This window comes from Numida meleagris, chromosome 4, assembly GCF_002078875.1.
Source record: "Numida meleagris isolate 19003 breed g44 Domestic line chromosome 4, NumMel1.0, whole genome shotgun sequence".
In the NCBI taxonomy this organism is placed as follows: domain Eukaryota; kingdom Metazoa; phylum Chordata; class Aves; order Galliformes; family Numididae; genus Numida; species Numida meleagris.
This window is the reverse complement of record NC_034412.1, coordinates 63,610,953-63,631,082: the sequence shown is the minus strand read 5'-3', so window position 1 is coordinate 63,631,082 and position 20,130 is coordinate 63,610,953. Positions and strand designations below refer to the sequence as shown.

General features: G+C 43.9%; 1 protein-coding gene across 2 annotated transcripts in view; it reads right to left on the bottom strand.

Moving 5' to 3' along the window:
- Positions 7,064-20,130, bottom strand: part of ELOVL6 (ELOVL fatty acid elongase 6) — a 68,707-nt gene continuing 55,640 nt past the window's right edge. For both annotated transcript variants that reach the window (XM_021394700.1, XM_021394701.1), the window contains exons 3-4: positions 12,825-12,976; positions 7,064-10,068 (exon numbers count right to left, since the gene is read on the bottom strand). In XM_021394700.1, coding sequence (XP_021250375.1) covers positions 9,644-10,068; positions 12,825-12,976 — 577 coding nt within the window. In that variant the 3' untranslated portion in view covers positions 7,064-9,643. The remainder of the gene's footprint in view (positions 10,069-12,824; positions 12,977-20,130) is intronic.

Below are 20,130 nucleotides of genomic sequence, written 5' to 3'. Positions count from 1 at the left end.
TGGCCAATGGAGAGATCAGCTTTAGCTAAAATCCCAAAGTATTTTCTTTTGAGTCTTTCTATATATTGACTTTTGAAATGTTCCTTTTTGGTGATAATTATAGCAGTACTTGGCTCCAGCTGCAACTGAGGAAAATGCTTAAAGATGAGTCGCTCTCTAATGAGTGCTACATCTTCAAGTTTTATGGTTCATCTTGACTTTATTATTTTAATTATTCCTCCCTCTGCAGAGTTATAATCACTATAATGGATACATTACTTGACAGAATAAACAGCCTGTATGAATTCAGGATAGCCTGCTTGTACTACTCTTGCACAATGCATGACTGCTGCCACAGAAGTGAACAGATATAGGCAAGCGTGACTAGGAATAGTTCAGCTAAGTTGAAAACAGGACTGGAAGTTTCATGCTTGGAGCCCTTGCAAAGAGTTACGGAAGTAGGTGGATATTACTTCCTTACATTTTTGCATAAGTGGAAGACATCTAAATGACTTTAAAAAAAAAAAAAAAGAGTAAAAGAGAGATATTTCAATGTCCCTGTTCATTGCAGGGGAGTCGGGCTAGGTGTCCTTTAAAGGTCCCTTCCAACTCTAAGGATTCTATGATTCTTTCCTGGTCTTGGCCCTGTAGGCTACTGCATGCACAAAGTCTTTGCTATTTATCTGTTTATTCTCCTGAGCAGTTTCCTTTCTCTGTTACATTTGCGCAGAAAGGTCTTTGGAACCGCACTACAGCTTTTCAAACTGCAGAGTGCCATCCTGTGGCATTGAGCTTGTCAGTAGGGCTGAGGAACAGTTTACTTAAAGCAATAGTGTGGACTTTTAAATTGCCTTTGTTGTTTTGTTCATTCATTAAAAAAAAGAAGAGTGACACCTGCACAGAACCAAATCGTTCATGTCTGGAGAGCACCCTTGGTGCTGTAGACAGCTGGCCACCACTCAGGGTTTTTCTGCTGCAGAGATTTTTTTCCCATTGGGAGAGAATGTTCACAAGGTACAATTTGAAGGCAGCACCCCGAGCAAAACCGAGTTCTGTAAACTTTATGATTTGGTTGCTATTTCACAGCTCTGCCTGCAACACAGATCCAGTGCTTGCCTAAGATACTTGCAGACAGTGGACAGTAATTCTAAATGCCACTTAACTGTTCCTTTAAAAGCCTCCTGATTTTAAAACTCACTTGCAACCTTTTAGGAAAACAACTCCAAAAACTTTTGTATCTCAAATATTCACCTGAGGGACCTTGGTAATTAAAATACTGGTGTTTTCATATAGAAGTGTTCATGTATTTTTGGTGCCTTTTCTTGATCTCTTCAGAATCTGAGAAGTAAAGTTAGCTCCTGGAGCAATATTCTGTCACTATCTTACACAGAGCGTATGGGAAAGTTTTGTTTTTTTTTTTTTAAAAAAAAGGAAGAAGAGAGAGGGGATAGATGAGAAGGAGAGAAAGACATCTCTCCATGCAATTAAGAGTGAAGGAGACACCTGTGTGACCCTCATACATGTCAAGCTTCCTTAAGCCATGTACATTTGAAGTTCTCTCCTCCAAAAGACAGAAAACCTCTCTAACTAACATTCCGACCTCCAAAAACCAGCCCTCAGATATCTCTCACAGCTTTCCACTCAGAATTTCACAATTTACCTTGTCAAGGAGATCTTGCGATGGGAGGTTTGGTGTTTGCTACCATATTCCAGAGGTACCACCCTGGATCAGGACCCTGCCAAAAGCGAAAGCTTCCACGAGGCACTGCAGCACATGTTGTTTCTCCAAGCTGTGATAGAGACTTTTGGTCAGATTTGCTGTATCCACAGTTACAAAATGGCAGGCTTAGGAGTAGCTACCTGGGTAATAGAAACCACCTGGTTTTTATCTTCAACGTTCTGCTACCAGCAACTCCTTTATTTTTTTTCTTTTCTTGCACCTGTAGTCATTTTAATTTTTTCAGCAATTTGGTGCTTTTATTTCCAGAATAAGACCCCCAGGCTCCTTAGACTTGCTGTGCTACAGAAAGGAGAGGAGCCTTATTCTTCCCTGTCAGCACTTGGCAGCTGTCTGTAAGGGATTTCTCTCTGACCTGCACCCTCTGAGCAAGGTAGGTGTTCCTAGCTTCCGCGTGCAAATCCATACAGCCCACCAAAATTACCTGCTGTATGCAATGATCCTGGCACACTGCCACATCTCATTTTAAGTCTTTTTCTTCTGCTTGAAGGAACAGGTTTTGCCTCATTTAATTCAAACAAGCCCAAGATCTTCTCTCAGGTAACAGCGACAGGATGAGGTAATGGTTTTAAGTTGCGCCAGGGGAGGTTCAGATTGGATATTAGGAAAAATTTCTTCTCTGAAAGAGTGGTAATGCATTGGAACAGGCTGTCCAGGGAGGTGATGGAGTCACCATCCCTGGAGGTGTCCAAGAAACATGGAGATGCGGTACTTGTGGACACGGTTAATGGGCAATATTTGTGGTAGATGAATGGTTGGACTAGATGATCTTAGTGATCTTTTCCAACCTTGGTGACTCTATCATTCCAAGATCACACAGAGAAAATATCTCTCTGTGTGGACACTCAAAGGTGTCCACACAGAGAGACGTATATTACAGTAGGAGCAGATATCCTGAGTTTTGTTTCCTCAGTATAGTGATATTTAAGAATGGGTAGCTTGCACAGATTTTGCTCCTTCCCCACATGGTTTGTTGTGCCCTGACAAAGCTTGCTGCTCTAGTGAAGGGTAGGATGGGAGTGCTGTAAGGCCCTCAGCCAGAAGCAAGAGCTTAACCTGGTGTCTTCATAGCTGTTCAGTTTTCTCGTGATCACTCGGTTAGCCAGACTCAATAGACATTTCCGAGAAGCCAGCTGTCTCAGCATACCCTTACTGTTTTTTTTTTAAATGAGCCCTGCTAGCAGTCTGACCATCTCTACCACCCCCAGCGCACTGCTGGTATTAGCAGTGTGGGCTGAGCCCAGGAGCAGTAATCCCATCAAGAACATCCCTCAGATGGTACCTCATGGCCACCCCATTTCCCGAAGCCTTCTCCAGGCCGCCTGGGTCAGCCTCTGGGGTGCGGTCACAGACCCAGGGACTCTCAGGACAAGGATTCCTTGCACCCATGGTGTACTAGACCAGAGCATCTCCTCCTCTCCAGCTCTTGCCTGTATCTCCAGACCCATGCTTGTGTTGTGCCAGTTACCAGATGTGAGGCGATGTTTACCTGCGGATCAATATTTTACATCCTTCCAGCCTAAATCTCAATGGGCGGGAGTAGCTGTGAGTTATAGTCAGAAATGACACAGTGTTATGTTCATTCCCGTAAGAGATAGCAGGCCTGAAATGTTTTTATCTCCCTAAACCCAGCCTAGCTTGTACAAGTGTTCCCGAGTAAACAGTGCTCCCCTCAAAAGCCAAGGCCTTAGGTATCTTGCAGACATGCCCTGAGTTTCCATCAGCCAACATGTGCGTCGTTTATCTTCTGTAGATAAAGCCATGTCAAAAGCCAAGAGGTGAACAGCAAAGCCCTTGTTAGCTGGGTTCTGCTGTCTGCCTGGTGAATGCGTGGGGAAAAGCCTTTCAGTGCCCTTGGCAGTTCCTGTGCCACCACTGGGCTGTCAATGTCACTGTATGTCCCCCTATGTCCCCCCAGCCAGTCCAAAAATGGGCCTGACCAATCCTGGTACCTTTAGCAAAATTCCCAAGGAAAAAAGATACTGATTTTGCCCCCCAAAATCCTTTACCTGTGACATGCAAAGCTTTTATAAACAGAAATACATTATTTTATATAGCATATTCCAAAACCCAGGGAATAAAAGGACACACAAGGCTACAGGTTTTGTTTCACTCCCGAGTTGCAGAGATCAGGATTGCCAAAGGGCAAATGTGAATAAAGAGGACATGCGAGCATCAATTGTGCTGCACTCCAGTCATACAGATGCACATGTGCACTCACAAAGAAAACACGTATAGTGCTTCTACGTGGCACGTGGAAATAGGAACATGGCAGAGATTTGCTGGGAAGCGAAAGGCAGAGCAACCACGCTGTAGCCTGATGGCCAGAGAACTGTTTTTCAACAGCTGGACTTGATGGCACTGTAGAGAACTGATGGGGTACTAGAGATTAATAAAACACGGAGATACATTTTATTTTGAACCAAAAGTTAAAATTTTATTTGGAATATCAATATACCAAAAAAAAAAAAAAAAAATAAAAACTTCCTTTTATGTAGTGAAATAGCCATTTGAAAATGGTAAAATAAAGATATTTCTCATACTATTCTCTCCTAGCTATTGTACACGTATTGTTTTCCCTTGTTTTTTTTCTTTTTTTTTTTTTTTTTTTTTTCTGAATAGAAATCTAGCTCGAGCTTTAAGGCTCCTGAAAGCCTAAAGCATGTAGTGGCTCTTTAGAGAAAGCAGATAAGTCAGTCAGAGCTGTGTTTTTCCAGCAGACAGCCCTGTCTGAAGCTGCCCAGGGCCGGACAGACGTGAGACTTCTCAGGAAGGCTGCTATTTCAGGGGAATATCATTTCATACCCACTGGGAAATACCCTCTGACCCCACTTCATGCAGCATTTTATTGAGCTTTATGATGCACTGGGAGGTCCCTGGTCTCCCCTCCCTGTAGGGCTCTTGTGCAGATCTCACCTTATTTGTGTTGAAGAAATCAAATTAATTCTACCCTGTGTGTGGTTGTTGCTCTGCTAGAAAATAATTCTGTAACAAGGCACTGATCCTGTCCTTGCCCCTGTAAGCAAAGGGTTTCTGTGCCCATGTACACTGACCATGTACAGCGTTTGTGATAGCAGGACCAGGGACTCTTAGCTTGGTTTTAATAAATAAATGGAATGGACAACCATCCTCTGCTATATTTAACCTGCTTCAGCAGGGGGGTTGGACTTGATGGTCTGTAGAGGTCCCTTCCAACCCCCGCCATTCTCTGGGATTCCATGAAAATGTATGGAAATAAAAGAGTAGAAACACACTGACAATACTGAGTTGTATTTCTTCTCTTTTAGAAGGCTCATTCAGGCAAGACTGGGAAACAGGACTGAGGACTAACGCCAGGGCCTGGGCAGTTCGTGTCACTGCTCTCTGAACCCACTGTGCTGTGGCGGGCCAAAGCAAAGCTGGTGGACTTCTCCAGACACCTCACCAGCAATCTCATTTTCTGCAGGTATTCGGCCATGTGCTGAACTTACGTGGCATGGTCTGCACTCTGCTGAGCTTTCTTCCTCAACCAAAGCCACTTCTGTTACTTAAGTCATAAAGGTAGAACCACTTTTGTGTTGCTATTGATATAGCTCTGTTACTTGTTCTGAAGTACAGATACAATACAAATACTGGAGGCAATATGGCACATGCTTACAGAGGCTGCTGTGTCACGGCCATGGGAATTGGTGCCTTACACTGGCTGTTACCTGAAAACCTGATATTGATCCCCCAGGTGTTGTTGCTCTCAGTTAATCCATTCTCCTACGCTTTTCTTTTTAGGAGAGAAAAATGACAGGCCCAGCAGCTGGCTGGCTGTTAAAGCACAGACCAGCAGACCACAGAGAGGCCTTTGGCTGCAGCCTCCTTCCATCACAGCCCACCCTGGGCTTGGCCCACCTCATAGCAAGCAGGCCAGTGGGCATGAGTCAGCCCAGCGAGTGGCTCAGCCCTGGTCTCAATGCTTCCTCCCTACCCAGGCACCAACCGGTCTCCACTGCCACTTTGCCTGCAGCTCACGCTTCCCTACAAAAGAGGTTTTATTTATCCCTGCTGCTCGCCTGGACCTCTCCAAGTGATTCCTTTCGCATGCTTAAACCCTTATGGTAAGACAATGCCTTCATTAGTTTCCTCTGAAATTGTGGTGAAAGATGTCCTTGGGAAGCAGCCACTTATGTGTTATCAGTGAGCTGAGACACAACATTTGTGACTCTGACTTACAGGAGGCTTGTCAGGGTGAGGGCTTTCCTTCTCCTCACAGGCACGGCTTGAAGAGGCTTTGCAATTATCCACCTTCTTGGTGTTTCCCTACCAAATCCTGCTCACAGTTGCCTATGGGTAAACCTGCACAACCCTACTGTTTTTATTTCAGTACACTGGATGAATGTGTCAGACACGAAGCACAGACCCCAGCCCTGGCAGACTGACCTTATCATCAGTGTAACTTGCCTGATTTCAGTGAATCCCCTGACAGCATTGTAGTCACTGTCACAGGTCCCATAATGTTTGGAGCACTGTGCAAGCTGGAGTCCCCCGAAGTATGTGTGAATACAGCAGAACTGCAGCTTTACTTAAAGAAGTTACTGCCAAAAAAAAAAAAAAGGGTTCTCGTAGTGACAGAAGTGTGCAAGTGCGGCCCCAAGGCTCAAACAGGGCAAATAAGTAGGACCCAATTAGCTGTGTTTGGGTTGGTACAGCTAGAATATTGGAGGTGTCATTAACTTGGGGATGACTGCCTCACTGTTTAAGTACATGTGTCTGGGTTAAAAGTAATGTCTGAATATTGAGTACACATTTTTTTTAGGAAAAAAAAAAAAAACAACACCAAAAAAGAAAAACAGTATATGTTGACTTTGGTCTTATCCTCAACTTCTTTAATGTTAGTTCCTACATTTTCCTCCAGCATAAAATCTCAGAGGAAAAGCCCTACGGCCATATGACCTGTAGAAATGCCTCTGTGACATGCCGGCTCCTGAAGCAAACAGCAGTGAGACACCCAACTTCTGATGGCAGATGTATCCTCATTTGTTCCTTACGTGTCCAATCTTGCTGTCCCTTCCCTACACACATGCTCGCCTGCAAACTTATCCTCCCACTGGATGCTCCCCGGTTTCCTCTGCACATCTGGGGCACACCTGTATTGCATGTGAAGGAGGCCTGGAGGCCAGCCCCTGCTCTGGAGCTGCTGTGTGGGCAGCAGAGGAGGGACCTAGCCCTTGGGATGGCTGGGGACACCTCCAGGTCTAACTTGAGTGCCCACAGGGATGCAGGAAGGTTGGGAGCAAACAGCACCCACGAGGGCTTTCAGAGAAGGGGGGTAAAATGCTCACTCTGCTCACCTCAGAGTTGGCATTGCCAGCATTTCCATCTGCCACACATGGAATGCTTTTTTTTTTTTCCTTATGCAATTAAGGAACACAGTATATAAAACAGCGGATTCTTTGCATGCTTTGTTAGCAACCCACCCTGTTTTCCATCTGTGTAAAACCTGGGCCACAGGTCTTCACCTAGCTGTGGTATCACTTCCTACTTGTAAAGCTTCTTGGTGTTTTAAGCCTCTACCTGCAAGCCTCCAGCTACCAGGGGTTGTGTGCAGCTCCTTGCGTGGCACGATGGGGCTTCTAGCAGCACTTCCCATCTAGGGGTAAGGGACTCGAATTTTGGGATTTTCCCTTTACTCAGTCTTCATAATCTGGTTCTTAGCCACGGCAAAATTAAGCGTGAGGATAAAGGCTTACTCAGCATTAGTTATCTAATCCCAAGCTGTAAAAGAAAAATGGTTTACACATTTAATTGGTTTTGTCTATTGTTTCCATGTATACAGTAGTCCTATTAATGAATATCATAGCTTCATTACTGGATATCACATTTTGCTGTTTGTTGTGTACCATAAAATAACGTCAGCACATCAAAAACTTAAATAACACAAATGTAAACGTCTTTTCTGCTTGTTATAATTATGATTTCGGCCTACAGAGGCTTTTTGATTTGTAAGACCATTCACGTAACATGGAATGTAACTTTATTTGTTTTTCTTTTGTATATAATGAGACACCAAAAGCCCTTGTCATCTCTTAACAGGATACTAAAGCAGCTCTGTTTCATGAATGACAGCACAATTAAAGCTAAAAAATCATAATTTAAAAAAAAAAACCCTTTGCACTGTACAATCTCAAATTAAAACAAGAAAGATAATGACAATCTTTTGCATTAGCCAGGAAATGCAATTCTCTGCCGCTGGGCTTTTTTCTTGTTGACAATTCACAGAACGTGTATATGGGTGTAGTTATAGGTGTGTGTATTCTACGCAGAACAGCAGTCCCTATTTTGTTGATCTAGTTCTAATTGTTTAGTTAAGCTACCTAACTGTTACAATTTAGAATACTACATTAACACATTTAACATCAAGTTTACATACTTGCGTCTTTGAAATACTAGGAACTTTTACACATTTTATTTGGCTTTGTAAGGACTGGAATATCACAGATAATGCAATCTATTTGTCTTTGAGAGAATATGGCTGTTATCAACTAGCTCTCTAAGGTTCAGAGTGAAATATGTTTCTCCTTATTTCTGCAGCTGACTTCGGAGAAGAATGTCTTCTTTAGTGGTCAGTCTGATGTTACAGTACAGACTCTGCAGAGAGAGAGATACATGTTTAATGAAGAACAATTCTCTCTGGACATTAGAGCTAAGCCGTTGCAGCAAAATCACTCCGCTCAGACTAATTTCCTATACCAATCCCAAGAAAATCCTATTCCGGGCACGTTTTGCAGTAGTATCTCCATGTGACCAGAGGAGGGCTCTTGGCACAACTTCACCCAGCCTGGCAGGTGCGTGCAGAGGCACGGAGCCACCCAGCGCTGCCAGTTCTGCGCCTCTTCCCCTCGCCTCCCGGGTCCACCCGGTGCACAGCTTGGGAATCAATGGGAAGAGGCGTTGCTCGCTGCTCGCTGGCTAGAGTGGCTTCTTATTTCCCCTTGTTCCATTCCGTGTTGCTGTGGGTTAATTTGAGATTAATGGATAATTCTTAAAAATCATGTTTCAGGAGTTGCCTCCCTCTCCTTCCTAAACATTCATCTGCTATTAGCCCCTGGTAATTTAGCAAATATCAGTTGATTTAACCCTCCATGACTTATCCTGCTACAGAAACTCCTTGCCTTTAGCTGAAAAGCGCACTTGGAAAATGCACTCGCTGAGATACGTATTGCAACAGCGCATCTTTTCACATTAGGCGCTTGTACAAGTCCTGCTCCTTCCTGCACCCCAGAGAGGTGCCTGCCTCCCAGCTCTACTCCCTTGGCACAGGACAGAGCAGAGCACTCAATCTCTTCTCGCTGCCATTCATGACCACAATGGAGTTCAACCACTTTCCACATAGTCGTACATGACATCCTCCTGGGTTTCATTTTGGTTAAAGGTATAAACCTTTTACAGAAACAATTTTACTTTCAAAATCCTATCTTTAATGTAAATGGACTTTTTTTTTGTCAGCTCTCTGCTTTGTTTTGTTCAAGTTTAATGCCAAAAAACTATTAGAAACAATTTAGAAACATTTTTTCACAATAAAAGTCTCTTCCATCCCAGGGAAACAAGCTGTTTATTTAATGTACTTCTTTTTTTTTTCCCTCAGTATTATTCCTTTCTGCTTTTCTTCTCTTTTCTTCTCACTTTTTTCTCTTTCTCCTTTTCTCCTTTCTTTTCTGGAGCAGACAGGTACAAGAATGAAGAAGTCTTTCGTCAGCAGTCCTTTGAGTTAGAGTAGATTTCAGTGAGTCCTCACCACGATAGGATCATAAACTTACTGGGTTAAACCAAGCTAACTTTCCCTAAGCTGCCAAGTTTTAGCTGCACCATACATATATGTGTTTCCTTGTGCCATTTTCTTTTCTTGTAATTTTATTTTCTTGATGACCCTGAGCTATGGCTTCTGTCTCATTTCTACCACTAGTCAACCTTCCTTGCTTTTGTGGTTTTGCCGATATAGGCCTCAAAGAAAAAATGGCAGAAGAGCACAAAGTAGCTGAGGTACATGAGAGAGGACCAGATGATGTTCTGCACGTGGGAATGGCACTGGCCATGCTGCATCCAGGAGAAGACCAGGTAGTTGATTACACAGCCAACCAACATCTGGGTGATCTGCGACAAGGTGATGAACATCGCAAACTTGCGTGAGACTCTGAAGCCAGCAGCCCTCAAGGCATAGTAAGAGTACATAACGGCGTGCACTCCATAGTTCATGGTCATAAACCAGCCACCGCCAGCCACCATGTCCTTGTAGGAATACCAAGAATAAAGTAACACAGTAATGTGATGGTACCAGTGTAAGAAGATGAGCTTCTGTTTCCTAAGAATAATGAATATTGTATCTCCTGTAACAAAAACAAAAAACGGAAAAGAAAAAAAAGGGAGGGGAGGAAATGAGAAACACATCAAACAACTCCGCAGTTACTGAATTCTGCAGTGCTCTCTTCCCATTGCTGTTGCTGCAGTATATGGTTTTGGAGCACGAAAGAACACCTCAGCAACTGAACTCAGAGCTTGTCAGATCTGAGCTTGGGTCTTTTTGGAAAACCCACAAATCCCCTTTTTGCTGAGTGCATAGCCCCTGTTTGAAAACTCCATAGGAAATTTGCTGTAAACATAATCTGTAAAAGTCTGAAGTGAGGCAGGTGGATGTACGTGCGTGACCTCCAACTGTCAGGCTGTCCATCGTGTACTGCAAGGACAAGAGAAAACCAGAGAGCAGAAAATCTACAGAGGAAGCAGCACTGTGGTTTGAATGCCTACCTGCAACTGACTCTAATTAAATGTTATAACGCAAAAAGCTATTGCGTATATAACCTACGTTATTGAAAGTACGTAACTGTCAGAAAAAAATGCTTTTAGAAGGAAATTTGGTTTACGTTGAAATGAATATTTGCTCTGCAAATTCATGTTACTGTTTTAGAAAAGCAAATTTTATTCCTCGTTCCTGCCTTTTTCTTTCTTCTGCTTCTTGTGATTGCACTGAGCATCTGAATTAGATATAACCTATATATTATTAGATATAATGAATATATATGTATGCTACTTATGTGCTATTGTTATAGACAGTGCTTCCAAACAGGTACCTTGAGATTTGAATCAGGGGCCTTATTTCTACATATGCATATATATATCCCTGAAAATCCAAATAAGAGTATCAGTGAGGGCTGGAACTGAAACTGCACTGTCTGCACTAGGTCTCCAATAATCCATAATACTTCCATTTATCTCATGAGCTGCAAGATGTTGACTCGCATTTTAATAAGTAATCATATGACCAATTTATTGTTGATGCGCAGTTTGAGCTGACGTCCTCCAGTTTTAACCAAACAAGATTTCAGTGGTTTTGCAGTAATTTAAGCAGCAGGAAACCAAAGGATTCTGACACAGCAAAACAATTGGTGTCTGTCCCTTCCAGTGTTTATGCTGATGAACTGCTATCCTGTAATTTGCTGAATCAAATTCTGTGCTGAAAAGTAAAGACTTATTTTGCTGCGCACCTGTACACAGTGAATTCTGCAGCCCTTTGAGGTTTGGTAAAGGCATCCTCTAAAAGGAAAGATGGAGGGCTGCTGAATCACTGTCTCCTTCCTATTAAAACAATCCTCTCTTACACTAATAAGCTGTGGGATCAGAACACACACAGATGGGATGTTAAGTTGGCTTTGGCATGCATATCATAAGTATCATTACAAATAAATCGCTGGAGAGACAGCCGTTTATAAAAAGCCGCATCACACTGGATTTGGGATTTAAAAAGCCAGGGATGTTGTGGGAAACTGGCTTCTATCTAAAGATAGCTTTCAGCATTCAGGGAGGAAGCACATTACTGTTCATAACTGTATGCCCACATGTATATTTAAGAATGAACGCTACAGAATGGAGGTAGCTTCTTGCCAATACAACAGCTCTAGCCCAGCCTTTGCACCAACATCCAAAGGGTGGGCAGCTACCAATGATGCTACTCAGATTTGTCTGCAATCAATGACTGCTTCAGAAGTGATTGGTGAGACCTAGTAATGCTGAAGGGAATAGCAAGGGGACCACCCTTTGTCCTCACAAAAGTTTCATGAGGAGCAAAAGGGATGTGATGTTTTCTCAACATCTGCATCGTGATCAAGAGGTTTACTGGTCCCTCAGGGCTGAACCTGGACCTACATACAGATCTAGTGCCTGAACTTGCAAAGCATGAGACCCCAGCTAAGAGCAATAATGGACTTGTATCTCCTGCTGCTGGAAGAGGTGGGATAACCAACACAAAAACACAAAGCACATGAAGCGCGCTTGACTGGCAAGCTCAGATATTAGAAGGGTGGCAGTGTGTTCCTGGCAAACTTTGTGGACTTGAACAAAAACATCTCTGGAACTACAACTCTAACTAACATTTCCTGATAGAGATTTCTTATTAGCTTTTCCTGGTTTTCATTCTGCCTACAGCTCTTACTCTGTCAGGATGCCAAATACCCTCAAGTAGTGGCCACTTGCAGATGAAGACAATGTGTAACAGCAGGAGCTCTAAGGAGGAACAGGAAAAACTTTTGCCACATACAGGATGCCTCATAACTGTGAATCCATGGCTGATGTCCAGCTCTTGTTAGATAGCTGAAGTCCATGGCTGGCAGACAGGATACATTAATTAATGGACAGGTTGGTGATGAGGCAGACTCCAGTTCCTGAAATACACTGGAGCTTAGTTGAGGACTTGGACCTACCTGTTCTGCTACCTGCAACCAGAGTCATTATAGGTGTCCTGACAAAGGCTATGAGAAAGCTCAGAAAGCTGAGCTGTAATTTCAGCTTTGAAGATGTGTCTAAATGAGGCAAACTTTGGAGGCCTCCATCTGGACAACATGAGGTGTATATAAATACACGAGACTCTCCCATATGGCTAGAGCAGCCAATCTAGGGGCTTTACACTCTGCCAAACTAATTGCAAAAAAAAAGTTTTGAAACAATGACAAAGGCCCAGCTATTTTTCGGAAAGACTGGCAGAGAGGCAGAGGAGAAAGAACAGCATTGAGCTTGATGGCATCTAGAGAGAATGCTCTCATCATTCTGCTCTAAATAGGTATAGCGAGAAAAAGGGAGACAGGGTACTCACCTAGTTCAGGTGCTTTGCTTAGCACAAATGCATATGCCCAGAATTTGCTGACAGGTCCAATGTAAAAACTCTGGTCACACACTGACTGCTTCAGGCCTTTGGTCATCAAAATGTACAGCATGTAAGGAGCAGTTCGAACAGCACCGAATATACTTTAAAACAAAAAGAGAAAATGAAGAAAGTTGAGTAGATACTTGGCATCTACATGCAGTCACTTAAATTCATTAGGAGAAAAAATGCCATAGATGTGCTGAAAAAAAAATGAGCTTGAGACAGCCTTAAAGTTGGAGTAACTCTTCTGGCTTCTAGGAAGGTATTCTGAACTCATTTTTGCAAAGTGGACTGCAGTAGTATTCCCTGGTGAAAGTCTGGAAAAGTAACATCAATGGTTTTTATTTCATTACTACAGGAAGGAGCCTTCTGTTTTCAGGAACAGTTGGAGACCCTTACTTCCATTGAAAACAACACGCAGAGTTTTGATGCTGATGGCTAGAATATTATAAGACATGAGTTAATGAAGGGCTGCTACCAGTACACTCAGGACCAACTCCATCTTCTGATTTCCTGAGTTTCCTCTTGCCTCTCCCTGCACGTGTTACATCCACAGGAGTTCTGAGCAGTGAAAAAAACAGGCAGGGTGCACAGATTGTAGTGGGATGTTGTGGTCAGGGCTGGTGGTTTGGTGGACATGCTGATTTCATCTCTTAACAGGTCACTGCTAACAGAAGAACTGACTGGTTGAATTGTTGTAAACAGCATGGATTCACCCTCATGTCATCAGTGAGGTGCAAGGTAACAGTGTTCTGTAAATGAGAAACATCATGAGATTTGAAATTATACTAATTAGTGCAATTACAGAGAAGATGATAGGTTCAGATAACAGAAGACATCCAACTGATGGAAGGAGCTTCTGTCTTAGCAGTGAGGCACTTTACAGAAGTAACTGCCTCACAAGAACATGCTTGCCCGTTGTTTAACACCGTAGCTTGGTGGGCCTTCAAAAACCATGATGAATATGGAGTGAAACAAGCACCTTTCAGAAAACTGAAGAAAAGAAAGACCCAAATTCTTCTGGGGCTGAGTACATCTTACTTTATATCACACGCCCCTGTGCTTCTACCCAGGTGCACCTTATCTCCCCTCTAGCTTCCCTGTGGCCCTGTCCTACCTGTCTTACTTGGTCAGACTGGATGATTCAAGTAAGCCTGCTCAGCTCTTGATAAACATTTTTATATTATTTGCATTAAGTATTTAGATTTCCAAATCTGCAGCATTAATGTAACCAGTCCAACTTGCCTGCTGTTAGCAGCAGTGCTGCTCTCTGCCCACCCCTGCCCACTGCATGTTATGCTCCTGTCCTGTTCCATTTTGTTGTGTGAGGTTTGACTGTGCCGTCAGAAAATTCAGACAACAGTCAACAATGCTCTGTTCTCCTTAGAAGCTACTATTATTAGCTGCTATTTGTATAGTGGTATTTGCTCATGAGCTCTACTGCCAGACAAGTCCTCCTGTTCTGCATGCAAACAAAAACACCATCCTGCTGTGGTACGGGTTTACAGAAGGAATTTAGGTAAGCCTAGGTTTCCCAGCAGAACCACCCAAAGTTATGCACATATTCCCACGATTAGGCAAGACAGCAAGTGGCAGTCCCTCACATACAGATTTTGGACTCATCCATCCCTTCACAGAGAAGGGAAAGTGCAGCACTTCAGGCATCCCCGCAGCCAGTAGCGCAGCTCCTCCACAGAGGGATTTTCCCTTCCAGAAGTCCTGCCTGTGCACGCTTTTCTCATGTCTTTCTGGCATCGGTCCCTTCCACCTGGCAGAGAGTGCCCAAGCCTGCTGAAGGAGTTTTGAAACTGGGTGCAACTTGCTCCATGTCTTCTCTCCAGTGTTTCACAAGTGCTCTGTTTTCCCAGGAGCTGCATTTCTTGTTCTCAAGACGACAGGAGATCTTCACATTAATGTGATCAAATCACTTCCCAACGCACTGAACTCCTCAACTTGGCCAGGGCAGGCTGCTGCTTGCCTCCTGTGTTTCGGGTGGTGGTAAAACTGGGTGGAGGAAGATCGGGCAGAACAGCTAACAATACACAGCCAGTTACCTACTTCTCCCATTAGCAAATACTTCAGAGCTGACATTACAATGGCAAAAAAAGGAGGAAATCTTAAATTAGGAAATCAAACAGCTGCAACTACGGGCCTTTGTTTGCAAAGAAATTCTACTGCTCTTCTAAAATATCAAACGTTACTGAAGTTTTAAAGCCAAGGAGAACTCACGAGCACATACTGAGATAAGAGTATGATTGGCTCAAGCAACAGGCAGATGCTGATTTAACTGCAGGTGACTCAGAATGGATGCCCATAGACTTAATCTGGACTGATAAGAGAGCAGAAGAGTATTTGCCTTGTGGGGATGGCACAGTCACATTTTGCTGTCCTAGGGACTGCATGGATGCGATTCTTCCTATCTTTCTGTTCAGCAACAACCGCAGAGCTCTCTCCTGGGAGCGGGTGCGCACAGGCACACACACACACATTCTTAATTGCAGCAGGAGTAATTTCGTGGTACAGTGGCTTCCCTAAAGAGAGGTTCATGACTCCAGAAGAAGTGACAGTGGCTTTACATGGTGTGTCAGACTGACCTGAAATCAGTATCAGTGAAGAACGAACTAGATTTTAGTATAATTCACAAAGGAAGGCTTCATAAATAAGGAAGAGGCAAACTGGAAGTAACTGGTCCAGCTGATCCTAAATACATGGCATGGCCAGGTCGCTGTTTGTGCCAAAACACTTGCCAACAAGCACACACCACCGGAGACAGAAAAAGATCTAGTGCATGCCTGCAAATATGCCCTGGATCCAGAGAGCTTTTTGTGCTTCTTCCACTTAATCTTGTCTGTTCTGTGAGGTAAGATCAACCAACACATTTCTATCTTGCAAAGACATGATGTGCAACAGAGTGATGACACTGCTTGCTCAGTAAATCACTTCTGTTTCATTTTGTCCTCGCCCTGCTCTGTGCTGTAGCTTTTGTGAGGTATTGAAGTGAACTGCTTACCAAAGCAGTCTGTCTAGCGCGAATCATCCGCAGGGATTTCAGAAATAAGGTAGCAGTGAATTACTCTACAATTACAGCCTTTTGCAACGAGAGAGACTGATCAGAAACAAACTGCACCAGCTAATGCAGCTTTCTCATCTATTCAGACTCAAAATGTCCTACATTTGCCTTCCTCCAGGCAGTGGCTGCTCCGCTAGGCTAACAAATGCCCAGCTGATATTTTGCTGGCTATAACATGAGCAAAATGCATCCATGAGTAAAATGAAATCTAAAATTTTTCCTTCATAAACTTGGTTTCAAATGAAGGCCTCAAAAGCCATCGCATGCATGGGTCAGGACAGCATTTTTGAAGGAAAGTGGAGGGCCAGGAGCTCCCTGATGTGACAGAAGACAAAGCAGGCACCAGCGGCCAAAGGCTGCTCACTGCTCCATATTTCCTCCACCCTGCTGTCAGAAGCATGGTTTCCAAAATCCAGAGAGGGCAGCAGGCACCTGAGACCCCCATTTGGCCCAGCTGCCACTGTGGCAGGCCCAGTTCCTCCCACTACCTCCCTGCAGCTTGCACAGCTCAGAGCACATCCCAGCCCAGGACCAACACTGCAGGACTGAGCAGGGAATGTGGCTGCTGCATTTAAAAAAATACATTTAAAAAGCTAAAGAAATCCAGGCTTACATTTATCCCACAGAAATGGCATTACTGCATTCTATAATGTCCCACTCAGACTTCTTACTCATTCTGATATGCTGTTTTCCTATCTAGTAACAAGCCTACACCCTGACTTTTCAGCACATAGTTCAGCACAAAATGCAGCAACATACCCCGAAAGAATTTTAGTGCTGTGAGAGCCACACAGAGGAAATCCCTTTCTCTGGATTTGTGCCCTAAAAAGAACCACACAAGCTGATCCAACACCCCATGCCCATTGGCCAGGTCTCTGCAGAGACAGTGACCAGAGTGAGTGTAAAATACATTAGCTAGAGGTGTCAAAAGCAAGAGCGCTTTTATTTTCTAAAGCATGTCCCCGTGAGCTGTAATCTGTGCAGACGTGGCACCAGCAGGGAGCAGCAGGGAGCCCATGCTGCACTGCCCGGTACTACAGAATTACCATGGGGACTTAGCAGGGACTGCTCAGCACAGGCACATGGCCAGGCTGGTCTAGCACCCAGAGCCTCACTGCCTGGCTGGGGGAAAGCAAAACCCAAATTCTGTCCCTATGTATCCAGGGGACAACTCACAGAATCCCCGCAAATGGGATTCCTCCAAGCATTGTCCCGGGACACCCAAATTGAGGAGAATCAGGGCCCAGGAGAGCAGATGTTCCTCGCCAACACCGGCACTTGCACAGCCTCGCAGCCCTTCCCTTGTCACACTGCAACAGTGAGAAAAAAGGAGGCAGCTTTTTTTCATTTCAGCATGCAAAATATTTATAGAGGAAGGAATCTGAGCTAGAAAGAGATGTTCAAAGGTCAGTCCCGCCAAAGAATGCGGCGCTTTCTAAACCTCCTTTGTGATAAATCAGGCTGCATTCACCTTTCAGGCCTGTTCGGCAAGTGCTTTGCTCGCCAGATCAAGTTTCCTTTCTGCTTTCTGCTTGGTCTCTTAACAAAATCAAATGGCCTTTCTATGCCCTACTGCCCGAGACCTGCCATCCTGATGTGGGAGCAAGAGGCTGTGGAGGGGTGGTGTGCGGGGCGAGCGCAGGGTACACGGGCACCCCTTGGGCTGGCAGCGCAGGGCAGCCTGGAAACACAAAATATAAGCAGATACTGGGAAAACATACTGAGGAAACATCTGTATGAGAAGTAACTCTCTGGACTAAGTTTCTTGAACAGAAATACAGCTGAAGCTACCTTCATTAGAAAAGCTCTTGGCTCCCCACTGGATGGCTACCCTTGTATCTGACATGGCCAAGAAACTCAGAACCTCCTGAAATAAAAAGTGGTAAACTAAGACCAGTGTGGACAGGCAAAGCAGTCAGATCACAGTGTACTTGCTGCCTTGCTATGGCTGGGGTGATGGTAGTACTAACCAGTGGGAAAGGAGGAGTAATTTTATGGAGCTGTTTGCCTCCTCCAAACCTAAAATCAATCATAGAATGGCTTCAATTGGAAGGGACCTTAAAGATCACCTAGTTCTGACCCCCCTGCCATGGGCTGGTTCCCTCCACCAGGACAGGCTGCCCAGAGCCCCATCCAGGCTGGCGTTGAACACCTCCAGGGATGGGACATCCACAGTTTCTCTGGGCAGCAGTGCCCAGAGAAGGGCAGGACTTCGCCGCCCTCTGAGTAAAGAATTTCTTCCTAAACCTAACCTAAATCTTCCCTCTTTTAGTTTAAAGCCATTCCCTCTTTTCCTGTTTGTGTTTATGCACTCCAGTGGCATCAGGCCCTGCAGGAGAAGTGTTCTGGGAGACTACAAGCTTTTGTGTTAGCAAGGAGAAGACCCTCATACAAAGTTTTAGTAGTTACAACAGGTTTATGGCAGCCCGCCTTCAATCTGTAAAACAAAATATGAAATTGCATTTCTTCCAGTTCCGCCAGTTTCTGGCTGGAGTGAGGGTAATGACTTATAGCTGAGTTGAAATCAAAGGGAATGTCCAGGTTAAAGCAGTTACTTGGGTGGTGCAAAATGAGGACAGGATATTATGTCTGGGGTTGAGTCTGCTGGTTTTTACATGTGCCTGGGCGCCCATTTGAAGCCTACTGTTCCCAAACCCCTTGGGGTAGACACGCCAGACAGTTTCAAGGCTGGGGAAGAATTAAAAACATAGCAACAACCTTTCAAGAGTCTGTAGAGATGACATTCATTCCCTTGCAGGGAGGGGACTGGCACGACCTGCCATTAAATACCAGCTTCCTGACAAATGGAAGCATGGGCTGAGCGAGAAACACATTTCCTGACTAATTGCCCTTAAACTTCATTGAATGAATGCAGGAATGTATACAGTGTAGAAACTATAAGGCTGCTTTAGGCTTATCTATCTGTGATTGCAAAACCATGGTCTCCTTGCAGTAGAGTGAGCAACCATAAACTAAGAAACCAATCATTAACTACAGATGAAACATGGGAAATAACCGAGAGAGATCTTTCGGCTGTCATTCAGTGGCCTACAGGGAATTGATGGATCCTACCTGGATCTCAAGTGGCTCAGTCAGTGCAATAGGACACGTCCTCTAATCTCACACAAAAGCAGCCTTGAAAAGGATCTGGCATGCAACATCCTAAATGGCCAATGTGGCACAAGGACAGCACATATGAAATATTTTTTAATTTATTTTAATATATTAATATGACTGACTAGAAGAGGCATCTTCATATGTCTGCAGCTGGAGTTTAAAAATATTTTGCTTGGTTTGTTGAACTGAGGGTTACATTTTTCAATTAAATGCATCAGCCTCTTGGGCAGTGAAGGACATATGGTGACAATGTATTCACTAAATTATTAAAAACTTTGGAAAAAATAATACTGACTAGTAACATTTATGAGGCATTTTACAAGCATTTAAAAGGGAAGACTTCTTAATAGTGAGTTACTTTGAAATCCTAGAGACACACTTGTTCAAATTACAGCAAATAAACTTAGCCCAACTGTTATCTTTATAAGAAATGGCAAAGAAAATTAACATAAACAGGCTGTTGTTTCACCATCTTTCAACATTTCTGAGGTGCTTTTGAGCAACGTCAAGGTTAGAAATGGAAAGAGAGAGACCTAGCCCTGCAGAGAGACTATTCTTGGCAAACACGTGCAAACCACCTGCCTGCTTTACCTCCCAGAACTGGCCCAAGTACCTCACAGAAAAACCCCATACCCTCATCGAATCTGCTTGTGATGAAAAGGACATCTCCATTCTCTCCGCAGAGTAGACCCTCCTTCTTGCTGTACCAAAATTTTGGTCTCATCTGCTTTCCAACAGTCAAGTGATCTACCACTGCCAGCTTGGGTTGTCCCACAGATACCAGTGCCCCAAAAATATCCAGGCCAGCAATTGCTTTAGCTCAGATGTCCATGTATAAAGATCTGCCAAGGACAAACTTGTTTTTCAGCTGGGTTCCATTCAGGTTCAGACCTAGCTTCCTTCAGGCATCTCTCTGCGTTGGCATCTCCAAGGCTATCAGCATTGTATTTGTGAATATTTCAGTACTTAATGGCGTTTACTTTTGCAACAGCCTTGTAAAGTGGCTAAGCATTGATCCATTTCAAAGACTGAGAGGGGAGGCAAACTGAAATTTAAGTGTCCTGTCAA